The following is a 14847-nucleotide window of genomic DNA, read 5'->3' as shown; positions in this document are numbered from 1 at the left end:
TCAGTAACCAACACAGCACAGGATACAGGAACAGGTAGTAGGGCACGGGAACACTTGGGAACAGGATAACACTAAGGGACCATTTGCTAAGACTAACATGGGAAAACACAACAATGCTCAGGCAAGGAGTGAAGGGGCAGAGCCCTATTAATAGTCCAGGGTGATCAAGGGCTATTTATTGTTAACTTACATGTAGCCCTTTAAGGCCGGGCACGAGCGTGCGCGCGCACCCTATCAAGCAGTGCTGAGCGGAAGAGAGTGCTGGCGTTTCCTAGGAAGGAGATGCTGGCCAGCACTGAAATATCCATGGCCGTGGTCGCCGAGGAGTGAGTAGGAACAGCGGTCCGCGGCCATGGATGCTACACTTCGCCTCTGGGCGGGGCCTGATCAGCTTCCGTACTTGGCAGACTAGGAGGCTATTGTTAGGCCTGCGGTAGCCATAACAGCCATCGTTACCTCCGCAATCGCATTGCGGCAATGCCGATTGGCTACAAACCTTTTAGATGTCACAGTCCCTTTTGACCGTGGCATCTAAGGGGTTAATCGCATGATCAGAGCTATCTCCAGTTTCTTTTGCTACAGCAGGGTGTCAGCTGTAACATACAGCTGACACCCGTGGCAGATGGCGCAGACTCAGCTTTTGAGCCCGTGCCATCTATTTGTCGTAGGTATACAACATTTTTTGGGAAGTACTAGCTTTCCATGACGTATACCTACGACAAATGTCAGGAAGGGGTTAATGCCGCTTTAAACAGAGTTTTTAGGTGCGTCTTTTTGTGCGCCAGATGTTACATCAAAGCCTATAGTCAAATATAAAACTCACTACATACACTGTATTTTGATCTGTGGCATTTTTGTTGTCGGTGGAAGTTTTTTAAAAAATGCAGCGTACTCTGGGTTTGGCATTTTTATAGGACTTCAGCAAAAAATGTTCATGTTCAAAATGTTACAAAATAAAAAAACTTTCCAAAAAAGCTTGTAAAAAATGCAATGAAGAACGTTTCAAATTCAAGGGGTTGTCCGATGACATAAAATTGATAGCCTATCCACAGGATAGGCGATCAATATCTGATCGGTGGGGGTCCTTCTCTCTATCTTCGCCGATTAACTGTTTGAAGGGGCCATGTGCACCGGAGTCGCATGTACATGCAACTTTTATGCAACAAATATATATGAATTGAATATCAATAAAAATAGACAAGGTGAGAAAATGTCAAGGGAAGGTATGTAACTTATACTATAGTTGACGTTCAAGCTATCGTACTATTTAAGATCTGCATAGAGCTCCAAGTAGAGAGTATAGCAGTCACACTTCCTAAACTGCCTGCAGAGCCTAGCCGGTTTGGAGCAAACCATTGATGAAGAAGACAGGGGAGGCTTGCTCCATCTCCACCCGGTAACTGGCTGCATTTTCTGAACTGCACTGACTCCCCCCTGTGAATAACATAGGAAGTGGTTATTCTTGATTCCAGCTCCACAGAACTTCAGCATGGACTGCTTGTTATTATAAGATTTACTTGCTAATTACAATTTGTTGAACTAGATTATGTACGGTCACAGGATATGGGTTTACTGAATTGTATTCTCGCCGTGGGCATAATGCCTGGCATAGTGTTTGCGAGTTATATCATTAATGTAGACCCAACAAAATCTAGTAAGGAAATGAAACATTTCTGGAAAAGCTCAGGATTTTGGTAAGTGCTAAATATGCTGTAGTATTATGTTCATTTGTTATAATAAACACTTACATATAAAGAGCATGCTCCATAAAATTAAAGTACTTGAAGGCTATGTACACCTTTTGAAATCCTTTTCTTGTTTTTTTAAGAAAAAGTCTATCCGTGTGTTTGATGCAACTTTCAAAACACTTTTTATTAAAAATAATTTTCACTTTTTTAGATATTGCTGATTTGCATCCTGTATACAGAACAGCTCTATCGTGCGTTGAGACCTGAATCCGTCATGTCCGCGGCACTGACGTGTTTAGTGACCGCAGGTCCAGCCTGACTCTGACACGCAGGATCCACCTGTTATCGACTACATCTAAATGATGAACTTAGGCCTCACGCACACGATCGTAGCCATGTGCACGGCTGTGATTTCCGGGTCGGCCGGCCACGGAGTGACAGCCGCGAGCCGCCCGCAAATCGCGGGCCGTGCACATGGCCACGGCCATTATTTTCAATGAGCTCCGGGGCCATGCACGGACCGTGAAAACCACGGTCATGTTCATGGCCCCATAGGAATGAATGGGGCCGCAATTCTCCTGTGCATTTTCGGGGGAATTGCGGCTGCAAAGGCACGTTTGTGTGCATGGGGCCTTAGATGTGATGGATAACAGCTCGAGCCTGTGTGTCAGAGACACACAGGACCCGCTGACAAGGAACCTGTCGGTGCCACGGATCTGACAGATTCAGGTTTCAGCGCACGATAGAGCTGCTTTGTATACAGAATACAAATCAGCTGTATCTCAAAAAATAGAAATAATTTTTAATAAAAAGTATTTTGGGAGTTGCATCAAACACACTGATAGACGCCTTTATTATATATATATATATGTATATAAAAAAATGACAATGATTTCAAAGGTCTTTTTCTTTTTTTTAAAGAATGCTGTCTAGCCTGTTCTTTATCTTATCCGGTCCTGGGAAAGCTGGGTGATGATGATTTGTTTTTTTTCAACTGACCACTTCAGATTGGCCTAATTATGCAGTGATATTTTACTGGGTACGTGAGTCGCAGTGTCTGTAAGCTGGATGACAAACCCTATGGCAGATGTAATAGTAGCAAAATTGCTCGTCGTACAGCTTTACTAGACACATATAAAACTAAGAATTGTCTGAATAGTACTCTTTACAAATTTGACAAAAGAGGAGAACTCTACGACGTAGGCCTCGTTCAGACGGCCGTAATGAAGCCGCATATTACTGTCCATATTACTCCCACAAGACCCAGACCCCCCACCTTTCAAGTGCACCGAACTTAGATCATCATAGGGGATTTTAGTGTGTGTATTTTTGATGGCAAGAATAGCATACTCTGCACTATTGTTGCCATCAGAAACAGTGGAATCCAGACAGACACCTTCATTATGATCCGTTTTAAAACAGATCCTCCATTCTGGACGACGCCATGACGCCAGTGTGAACAGAGCCTTAAAGTCTCAATCCAGTTTTACTCTCCCGCCCAAATTAACATTGAGCGTGAAGAGACGCTCCTGCACGGTGGGCGGAACTCTTGCCGTGGCAACTGTACGACAGCTGGAGAGTATCGTCAGTACTGCCCGGCGTGCAGGAGTCTCTTCACGCCTCATGTTAGTTCAGGTGGGAGAGTATAACTGGACTAACACTTTAATGGTGAATAGTCCATTTTTTTTCTCCCTTTTTCACTGGCAAATAGGATGCATTGGACAAATGGATTTGCCAGGATTGAGGTTCACTTTTGGCAGAGAATAAGGCCCCCTTCGCATCGCGTTTATCGCCTTCCATCGTCGTATACCTCTGGCAGAAGGCTGCAACGTATCCCACTGTATTAGATATGTCGTCTGAACAGCCCTGACCCCCTCACAGTGCGCCCGGTGACAGAGGCCCTGGGGACGCTCCTGACGTCACTGTTCATATATAGACACTGTCCTTGGTGTACGATTAATGGAGGAATGAAATGTGAAGACAACTAAAATACTGACGTCCCATAGTTTTTTCTCTATGGATTGCATGGGTCAGAGTTGACCCATTGGGCGGACTGTTGCGTTACATTGCTGTGACAATCTTTCTGTTCTCATCCAACCACATTTATTTATATGATTGACAAAGGTGGTGAACCATTAGTTCATCTATAGCGGTAAGCGAAACAAATGCAAAGTGACAGTTGCAATATTGCTGTGAAAGAATCCCTATGTAGTCTGCTTGTGTAGCCTCGGGGAATTTGTGTGCTGCTGTATGGTGCTCCATAGGTCACCATGTGTCAGAAATATCGTCCCCTAGAAGCAATGATTTCACTGGAGAGTACCTGCTTAATACGGCATCTGATGGAACATGGCACAATTTTGCATGGAATTCAATAGAGTAATACCCTGTTTGCTTCGGTGTAAAAACCATACGGAGAGATCGTAGGGCTCTATAAAAACACCTGTTGGTGCCCTATTATGGCTCTGTTCAACTAAGAGGCTGTATAATCTAATATGGCGACGTGCATAAGGCCTAAGCTATTAGGTCACTTGTCTGACCGCAGAATGGAAAGGGCGACTAGCAGAATTTTGCAGCTTTAAAAATCAATTGTAAAAAGCACATGATATTATTCAAACTACTACAGGAAAAGTATTGCAAAGTATCTGCATTTAAATTTTAACTGTGAACTGCTTTAAAATTAGAGTTACACTTTAAAGCGGAGCTGTGACATATTTATCGTGCCCTGCCTGAGGGCGGCATAAAGAAGTGACAGACATTCTGATTTCACCGGTCTGTCATTTATTAGGTAATACTGTAGTCCGGCTCTGCAAGCATGAATCTAAGGGCGGATTTACACGAGTGTGAGTTTTATGCAGCGGACTCACGCTGCGCAAAAATCACGGACAGTCTGCACTGCCCCATAGACTTGCATAGGTCCGTGCGACACGTGTGAAAAACACGCGGGTGGCACGGACGTATATCGCATTCGTGTAAATCCGCCCTTAGGGTATGTGCACACAACCTATTTTCAGACTTAATTCGGCCGTTTGATGCCTCGAATTACGCCTGAAAAGACGGACGTAATTGGAGCTGTTTTTCAATGGAGTCAATGAAAAACGGCTCCAAAAACATCCAAAGAAGTGACATGCAGTTCTTTGACGCGGGCATCTTTTTACGCGCCATCTTTTAACAGCGACGCAAAAAATTACACCTCGTCTGAACAGAACATCGTAAAACCCATTGCAAGCAATGGGCAGATGTTTGCAGCTGTAGTGGAGCCATCTTTTCAGGCGTAATTCGAGGTGTAAAATTCCTTATGAAAATAGGCCGTGTGAACATACCCTTAATTAACACCATTCTCCTTATACACTTTTTAAGGCCGGGTTCCCACACAGTGTTAACACTGCAGAATTTCCGCAACGGGATTCTGGTGGAAATTCTGCATCATTTACAGCAGCAAAGTGGATGAGATTTTGCAATCCTCGGGCCCACACTGGAAAGTGTTCTGCGGTGCCACTTTCTAATCCGCAGCATGTAAATTTATGCTGCGTATTCTGTGCGGAGATGCTGCGTGTTTGGTCTATAGACTTCTACGGGGAGCATGAATTTTGCACTAAAAATCGAGTAGTTTAGCGGTTTGTACAGCGTTTATGCAGCGGAATCGCAGTAATCCGCAGGTGCACATAAAGTTTGCTATAATCAATACTTCGCACTAAATCCGCAGGTATAACTGCTGTGGAAAATGTGGACAACTTTGCTGCGAGTTTCTGTAACTGATTTATCTGCATTTTACTGCCTGTGGTAACATATCCTCAGGCCCTCTGTACACGGGAATGAAATACTGCAAAATTGCCATCTGGAATTTCCATGTGGAAATTTGGCAGCATTTATGCAAGATAAAGTTGCATGGTGGCTCAGTGGTTAACACTGTTGCCTTGCAGCACTGGGTTCAAATCCAACCAAGGACAACATCTGCATGGAGTTTGTAAGTTCTCCCTGTGTTTGCGTGGGTTTTCTCTGGGTACTCCAGTTTCCTCCCACACCCTAAAAAATATACCAATAGGGAATTTAGATTGTGAGCCCCAATGGGGACAGTAAAAGAGGACCTCTGTACAGCGCTGCATAATATGTAAGTAACTGAAATAATAATAATAATGCTGCAGATTGAGAATCTGCACCACAGATCAATTTCCACATGTGTTTTCTGCATTTTTTTCCTGCAGCATGTAGATGAGATTTGTTGATTCTCATCCACTTTTCTGCTACTGTAATACGCTGCAGAATTGCTGCATGGATATTCTTGATGGATATTTCACAGAATTTTCGTCCCGTGTGCAAGAGGCCCAAATATAGAAAAGTATCGAACAGCGGCTGGAGGGCAGAAGGAGCGTGAATATACTTGGACTCAAGCTTGCAGCACTGGCATAGCTCCCAAACATCCCGGTTTTTCACCGCTATCCCGGGCAGTCTGATCAATGTCCCACCCTGCCACGGACCCTCCCTTTTGCCAGCCACACCCCCCTGCAACGATGCTGCCTGCGCAGCAGTCTGCCTGGAGCGAGGGAGCAGAGTGTAGCAGACACACCGGAGCAGAGCACTGCAGAGGAAAATAAGCCACAGGACAGTGGTGAGTACACAGTTTAAACAATTTAGTGCCTGGGAACACTAGTGTTTCTAAAATCGTAAAATAAATGACATTATTTTATGATTTTAGAAACTTTTGTGTCTCCAGGCATATTCTTTTTGCGGCTCCCCGCTCGCGCCCCCCCCCCACGCAGTCCTTGCGGGACTGCTGTTATTTCTCCCCCTCCTGCCAGGAAAGGGAGAATAGTAATAATAGTGGTAATAAAAAAACACATTTCTCCGTTAAAGGAACAGTGTCACCACAATTTTTTTTTTAATATGTTAAAGATGTTAGTGCTTTATTAAAAACGTTTGGATTAATTTGTGTGTTTGTGTGTTACTTTTTTTTATTTTTACACTTTTTCTTCCCTATGGGGGCTGCCATTTTTTTTTTCCATTTCTGTATGTGTCGATTAACGACACATACAGACATGGAATACGGCAGCTCCAGTCCCATAGGGACTGCGAACGGGGCCCGTTCCATCCACTATCATGTACGCCGCTGTGTGGGAACGGCGCATGCGCCGCTCCCACACAGTTCAATTTGAAATGCGCGCCGTCCGGCGCCATTTTCCTGTGGACCGGAAGTCGCGGCCGGACAGTAATATTACTACTTCCGGTCACGGCTTCCGGACTTGTGCACATGGAGCAGCGGCAGCAGACGGAGCGGATGGACAGGAGGGAGCGGCGGCGACTGGAGCAGGTAAGTTATTTCTATGTATGTTCGTGTTTCAGTGTGTTTACTACTGTATGTTAACCTTCTACACTGTGTGTTAGCTCAAAAAATGGCGACACACAGTGTAGGAGGTTAGACCGTTCAAACCCCTCGTTTATCCCGGCACTAGCCAGGATAAAGGAGGGGGGGATTCTGAGAGCTCACTAGAGCGAGGGATTTTTACCCAATTTTGCAGCATAAAGCAATGTGGTTGCTTTACCACATGCAATGCTGCAATTTTGGGAATGGCTCCATCTAGTGACCAGTGCTGGGAAATATTATAAATTGAATCCAATTTATAATATTTCCTGACTCGTGAAAAAAAAAAAAAAAATTAGAACAATGTTTAATCGCCTATACACTAACTGTTTAATTAAAAAAAAAAAAAAAACATGTTTTGCTGGCAACACATTTCCTTTAAACATCTATTATCTATCTCATACCTCCCAGCCGTCCCAGATTCAGCAGGACAGTCCCGGATTCCGGGCGGTGTCCCACCTTCCCGGGCGGCAGTGGGTATGTCCTGCTGTCAAACTAATTCTGAAGCAGGGAACCATCAGCTCCCTGCTTCAGAATTAGTTCATAGCGGAGGAGCAGAAGGAGCTCCTCCGGTCACCGAGGGCTCCCTGGGCACAGCACAACTTTAGGCGCTGTGCTCGGAGAAGCCCTTGACGGTACTGTCCATTTATGAGCGGAATCCCCGGCTAGAGTCGGCAACGGGGATTCCGCTCAAGTATTAGCCACTGACGTCACTGTCCATATATGGACAGTGCCATCAAGGGCTTCTCTGAGCACAGTGCTTAACCCCTTAGTGACCACTAATACGCCTTTTTACGTCGGTCACTAATGGGCTTTAGGCTAGGCTGACGCCTTTTCACGTCAGCCTAGTCTAAGTCCTGCACGGGTCTCCCGTGCAGGCAGGAGCCGGGGCTCTGCTGTCTGATGACAGCTGAGCTCCTGCTCCAACGCCCGCGATCGAAGTTTACTTAGATCGCGGCCGTTTAACCCGTTAAATGCCGCTGTCAATAGCGACCGCGGCATTTAACTTTGTTTACAGAGGGAGTGCGCTCCCTCTGTCACCCATCGGCGGCCCGCGAATGAAATCGCGGGTCTCCGATGGGGTGCCATGGCAGCCGGGGGCTTTATAAAAGCCCCCAGGTCTGCCCTGGACATATTCCTGTTAGGACGCGCCGGAGGCACGTCCTAACAGATTGCCTGTCAGATTTACACTGACAGGCAATAATGCTCTGGTATACGAAGTATACCAGAGCATTATAGCAGCGATCGGAACATCGCACAGTAAAGTCCCCTAGTGGGACTAATAAAATAAGTCATCAAAGTGAAATAAAGATTATTAATAAAAAGTACAGTAAAAAAATAAATCCATTTTTTTCCATAAAAAGTGGTTTTATTTAGTAAAAGTGTAAAAAAAAAAAAAAAGTATACATATGTGGTATCGCCGCGACCGTAATGACTCCATTAATAAAGTTAATATGTAATTTAAACCGCAAAGTGAACACCGTAAAAAAAAAAACGCAAAAAACCATGGCGAAATTGCAATTTTTTTCCATTGCCCCCCAAAAAAGTCATAATAAAAATGAATCAATAAGTCCCATGCACCCCAAAACAGTACCATTCAAAACTACGTCTTGTCCCGCAGAAAACAAGCCCAAAAAATCACTACATTGATGGAAAAATAAAAAAATTACAGCTCTTGGAAAGAGACGATGCAAAAACAAATAATTTTAGTTCAAAAGTGTTTTTATTGTGCAAAAGTCGTAAAACATAAAAAAACCTCTACATATGTGGTATCGCCGTAATCGTACCGACCCATAGAATAAAGGTAACATGTTATTTACGTCGCATAGTGAACGGCGTCAATTTAAAAACGCATAGAACAATGGCGGAATTTCAGGTTTTTTTTATAATCCCCCCCAAAAGGGTTAATAAAAGTTAATATAAAAATTATATGTACCCAAAAATGGTGCTATTAAAAAGCACAACTAATCCCGCAAAAAACAAGTCCTCATACAGCTATGTAGACGAAAAAATAAAAACGTTATAGCTCTTTGAATGCGACTATAGAAAAACGAATAAAATAGCTTGGTCATTAGGGCCTAAAATGGGCTGGTCACTAAGGGGTTAAAGTAGCGCTGTGTCCGGGGAGTCTTCGGCGAGCGGAGGAGCTCTCTTCACTCTGAACTAGCATGGAGCTGATAGTTCCCTGCTTCAGAATCAGTGGCTACTCCTTGAGCAGAATCCCTGTTGCCGGGGATTCCGCTCCTAGAGGAAACCCCTGAGGTCACTGTCCATATATGGACATTGACGTCAGTGGCTCCTCCTGGAGCGGAATCCCCGGGGATCAGGGGCATCAGGGCTTCCCTCTAGGAGCGGAATCCTCGGCCTATGATCTGGCTGGGGATTCCGCTCCTAGAGGCAGTCCCAATGACGCTATCTACAGGGCGGGGGTAGAGCTATCTACAGGGGGGTGGCACTATCAACATGGAAACTGTGGCACTATATAGGGGCACTATCTACATGGGCACTGTGGCACTATCGAGAGGGCATTGACACTTTATATATCTACACTGGCACTAGGGGCAGCTTTGGGGGTATTATACTGTATAAGGGCAGCTAAGAGGGGCATTATACTGTATGGGGCAGCTATGGGGGCATTATACTGTAGGGGGGCTTTAAGCTGTATGGGGCATTATGTTGTATGGGGCAGCTATGGTGGCATTATGCTGTATGGGGCAGCTATGGGGGCATTATTCTGTATGGGGCATTATGCTGTATGGGGGAATTTGTTTGGGCATTATACTGCATGGGGGCATCTGTGTGGGCATTATAGAGCATAGGAGAATCTATGTTGGCCTTATACTGTATGGGGGCAGCAAGAAGGCAATATACTGTGGCACTATCTACAAGGGCACTGGCACTAGGGGCAGCTTTGGGGGTATTATACTGTAAAAGGGCATCTAGGGGGGCATTATATTCTATGGGGGCATTATGCTGTATGGGGGAAGCTTTGGGGGCATTATGCTGTATGGGGGAATTTGTTTAGGCATTATACTGCATGGGGCATCTGTATGGGCATTATACTGCATGGGGGCATCTGTATGGGCATTATACTGCATGGGAGAATGTGTTGGCTTTATACTGTATGGGTGCATCTATGGGGGCATTATACTGTATGGTGGCAGCTATGGGGTCATTATACTGTGTAGGGGCAGCTATTTGGTATTCTACTGTGTGGGAGGCACTATGGGAGCATGATACTGTGGGCTGAATTTGGTGTGTATGGGGGGGTTTGGGTGGGATTAGAGGTGTGGCTTAAAAGAAAAAAAATTGACGCGCCGCATCCCTTAGCCCTCTTTCTGATACTTGAAAGTAGGGAGGTATGGCACTGGCCACGTACCACACGTATAACTACTAAATTCTCCTGAACTATGTAACATTACCTAATAAGTGACAGACCGCTGAAATCACCGTGTCTGTCACTACTGCATGCCGCCCTCAGACAGGACCGCATGAATATATGACAGATCCGCATTAAATTTGATTGATAGATCTACCTCATAGTGCTCTTATTTAAAGTATTGTGGACAACCACTCTTCTCACTGATGGTAAGATTTTTCTTGCATGTATTGAAAATATTATTTTATTGGTATTTTTCAGCCCCCCCTTACCACATGACAAGGCAGAAACATATTTTTTGGGTAAAGACCAAAGATTGAACCTGGCATACATATCTTCTGTTCCTCATGGTGGGATTGTACAAATCAGAATCCACTGGTTATTGAACCTTATTAAAGTTTCGTAAGTATTTGTTTGCATATGTATGTTTGAACTTCTAATGTAAAACAGTGCTTCTCAAATAGTGAGATAGGCGCCCCCCAGTGGTAGGTGAGGCACAGCGGGGAAGGCACTTTTATGACAGAAGTGATCATAAGCTGCATAGGACATTCTCTGGCTGTACCTAGTAACAATACTGACTCCTTTTGTGTTTATTTTAAAGTGTAACTCCAATAATATGCAGAAAAACTGAAGTGCAGGATTTTGCACAATAATCATTTATCTAAATAACTTGCATAGATTATGAACCGTCACAGGATATGAGTTGCTCCTACACAGACATGATGAGAGGCTGCTGTATGTAGAAATACTTTATAACCTATTATTCACTTGTTATATACCTGGACAGTGTACCCTGAATGCCAGGGGCACAGGATGTGGGTCACCTGACTGACACCATCTTTAGTCTATTCAGTTATCCCATGGGTGCATTACTGTGGACTATTCTGTGGGCTATACCACTTTTTTTTTATTTTTTACACAGGCAACTGCACTGATATGAGAAAGGTATGTGAGCAGAATTTTAAATACATGTACTGTATATTGGAAATCTGTATAATTTCCTATTCTATAAATAAATTAAGAGAAAAAAAAAAAAGTGGACAACCCCTTTTAATTAGATTATCAGATCCAAAGCCCATTCAAAACAATACATCTCTATATTAACCCCTTTGTACACCAAGATGTCCTGTATTGCAGTGCTTGAAGGCACAGAGACGTACCAGTGAGTCCTGGCTAACGACTGTTACCCTGTCAAAGGACAATGTGACAGAACTGTGCCATCAACTGTTTGACAGTTGATCGGCACAGTAAGACTGCAGGGGACCAATCACAGAAGCTGAGCCAGCACCATCACCGACGGATGTCTGCTGTATATTACAGCCGATACCTCGCTGTAACAGCCAGGACCGGAGATAGGCTCCGATCTGGCCAATTAACCACTTAGATGCAGCGATCAAAAGTGATCGCTGCATCTAGGTGGTTAGATCGCACCCTATGGTTGCTATGGCAACCGTAGGCCTAACAATGGCCTCCCCACCCGGGAGTCGAAGCCTAACAGGCTTGCTGTTAGTGAATAGATGACAGCTCTAATACACTGTTCTCCGTAGGTAGTGCAGTGTATTAGAATAGCGATCAGGGCTTCATGCCTTCAAGTCCCATAGTGAGACAAAAAAAAAAAGATTAAAAAAAAGTTAATGAAAATGTTGTAAATAAAGTTAAAAAAACCAAAAGTTTCACGTTAAAAAAACAATAACCGCATTTTTCCCCATAACAAGTCTTTTATTATAGGAAAAAACAGAAAACATTTAAAAAAAAAAGTATACATATGTGGTATCACCGCTTCCGTAACGACCCGAACTATAAAAATATTCTATTTTACCTGCACAGTGAACGCCGTAAAAAAAAAATATATATAATAATTCCAGAATCGCTGTTTTTTAGTCACTACCCCTCCCAAAACAGAATAAAAAAAAAATGTATCCCAAAATTATATCATTAAAAACTACAGCCCGTCCAGCAAAAAAACAAGACACTCACAGCTGTTTTGACGGAAAAATAAAAAAGTTATGGCTCTTGAATATGGCGACTCAAAAAATAAGTTATTTGAAACAAAAGTGATTTTATTGTAAAGACGCTGCAAAGCATAAAAAAACTATATACCTTTGCTATTGCTGTAATTGTATCGACCTGCAGAATAAAGTAAAATTGTCATTTATAGCGCAGGGTGAACGCCGTAACAAAAAAGAATAAAAAACCTTATCAGAATTGCTGGTTTTTGGTCACCTTGCTTGCCAAAAAATGAAATAAAATGTGATCAAAAAATCGCATGTACCCCAAAATGGTATTAATGAAATCTACAGATTGTCCTGCAACAAATAAGCCCTCACACAGCTCCGGTGGTGAAAAAATAACAAAGTTCTGTCTCTCAGAATATGCTGATTCAAAATGTGCAGAGCGTTCCAAAAGAAGATACGATTTTTTATTTATCAGTGCGACCCTGGCCCCCATATCTGTGGATTATTATTTATTTACTGCAATATTATTTATACCTCTTATTATGCCCTGAGGTACTCCGCACAGCTTACATACGCCCTCACATTATAAACTGAAATACCAGTAAAACCCCAAATAGAACTATTACGAAGCAAAATCTGTGCTCCAAAAGCCAAATGGCGATCCCTCCCTTCTGAGCCCTGCAGCGTGCCCAAACAGCAGTTTATGTCCACATATATGGCACTGCCATACCCAAGAGAACCCGCTTCACGGTATGAGGTATTTGTCTTCAGTGCCACTAACTGAGCACAACATATTGTGCACTAAAATGGCATATACCTGTGGAAAATCACAATTTTCACTTTGCAACATCCACTGAGTGTTCATTTCTTTTTTTTTAAATCAATAAATTTTTTATTTAAAAAAATTTTACAACTTTTTTTCAAACAATAAAGAAAACCATCCTTGGTCCCAGAACATGGACCTGCGTACAATAATACATACAAGTGATATGTAATTGAAGGATATACATAATCATAACCAGAAAACAACAACAAAAGAACGTAAGAACTTTACTATGCCATTTTCAAACCAATGTTAATATTAAATATGTCATATTGCTAGCGATCTTTCTGCAATTAAGTGTAATACTTCGAATTTACCCAAAGCTCCCAATACCGTGAATTCTTCGCATACCCAGAGGGAGATTGTAAAAGCATGGATTCATGATGACATTCTATATTTACCCTGCCTATCACCTCCGATAAAGAAGGGGAGATAGTTGATTTCCATGACTTAGCTATTGCCATTCTAGCAGCAATGAAAACATGGTGTATCAGAACCCGATGCTCCTCCATTATGTCTTCCAAGCCAATGTCTAAAATAGCCAATTCTGGGCAGAACATCATAGGTTCTCCTATAATTTCAAGAATGAGGCGAAATACCTCCCTCCACAGTACCCTCACCCTAGGGCAGGACCACCACATATGCAACGTGGAACCCAGGGAACCACATCCTCTCCAGCAGCCATTAGAACTGCCTTGGAATATGTGTGCACATCTGGAAGGAGTTAGGTACCATCTCATGTGGATTTTACGGGTGAGTTCAATATGGTTAACACATTTGGAGTGACGAGTAATCCAACTAGAAGCTTTCATTCATTGTGCCATGGAAAACGTCGAACCCATCTCCCGTTCCCATCGTAATATGTGAGCTGTCTTCCCTGAGGACTGTTTTTTCAAAATTAGATCATAACTACAAGCTAGACCCTTACTGTGACCTTGCCATTTAAACAGGAATTTATGATATGGGGAAAGAATTTTGGGTTGAGCTGGGATGGCTATAGTTTGTATCATATGTCGTATCTGGAGATACTGGTAAAACATGGATTTATTTACGTCATATTCCCTTACCAACTGCTCAAAGGATTTGAAGTGTTTTCCCTCATATAAATCTGAGAGAGCTGTTACACCCAGCGATTCCCATGTCTGCAAAAATACATGTGGGACCAAAGGTTGAAACGCTTGCAATGGTATATGATGATTAGATAAGTACACCCAGCGATTTGCGCATACCTCTAATTTCCAGCATTTCATTGCATCAGATGTGGTTACCAAGACCACCTTAGACCTATCTGTCCCCACATACGTCGCGGCCATCAGATTACGAATGGAGGAACGGGGAAACATCTCATTTTCCAACTGGGCCCAATGTGACGGAGCCGAGGAGTTCCATAACGAACCTAACTGGTCTAGGATGGCTGCTACGTTATATGCCGTTACCTCTGGGACTCCCAAACCCCCTTCCTTAACCTTCTGATACAATAAAGATTTGGCAACCCTCGCTCTTTTATTATTCCAGATGAACTGGAGAAACATATGTTGAATTTTAGAAGTGATGCTAGTAGGTATTAACAGTGGAATAGTCCTACAAAAATACAAGTATTTGGGAAGCAGTAACATTTTAACCAAATTGACTCTAGCGATCCAGGA

General features: G+C 43.2%; 1 protein-coding gene across 4 annotated transcripts in view; it reads left to right on the top strand.

The window, feature by feature from the left end:
• The first annotated feature begins 1466 nt into the window (after positions 1-1466).
• The window catches only part of IDUA (alpha-L-iduronidase), a 172343-nt gene continuing 158962 nt past the window's right edge, over positions 1467-14847 (top strand). For 3 of the 4 annotated variants that reach the window (XM_075849860.1, XM_075849859.1, XM_075849862.1), the window contains exons 1-2: positions 1467-1694; positions 10685-10825. In XM_075849860.1, the coding sequence (XP_075705975.1) occupies positions 1564-1694; positions 10685-10825 (272 nt within the window). In that variant the 5' untranslated portion in view covers positions 1467-1563. Of the gene's footprint in view, positions 1695-10684; positions 10826-11345; positions 11369-14847 lie in introns of those variants that run through there. The other variant, XM_075849861.1, reaches the window with a different exon arrangement.

The sequence above is a fragment of the Rhinoderma darwinii genome, chromosome 1 (genome assembly GCF_050947455.1).
Source record: "Rhinoderma darwinii isolate aRhiDar2 chromosome 1, aRhiDar2.hap1, whole genome shotgun sequence".
In the NCBI taxonomy this organism is placed as follows: domain Eukaryota; kingdom Metazoa; phylum Chordata; class Amphibia; order Anura; family Rhinodermatidae; genus Rhinoderma; species Rhinoderma darwinii.
This window is presented reverse-complemented; position numbering and strand designations above follow the sequence as displayed.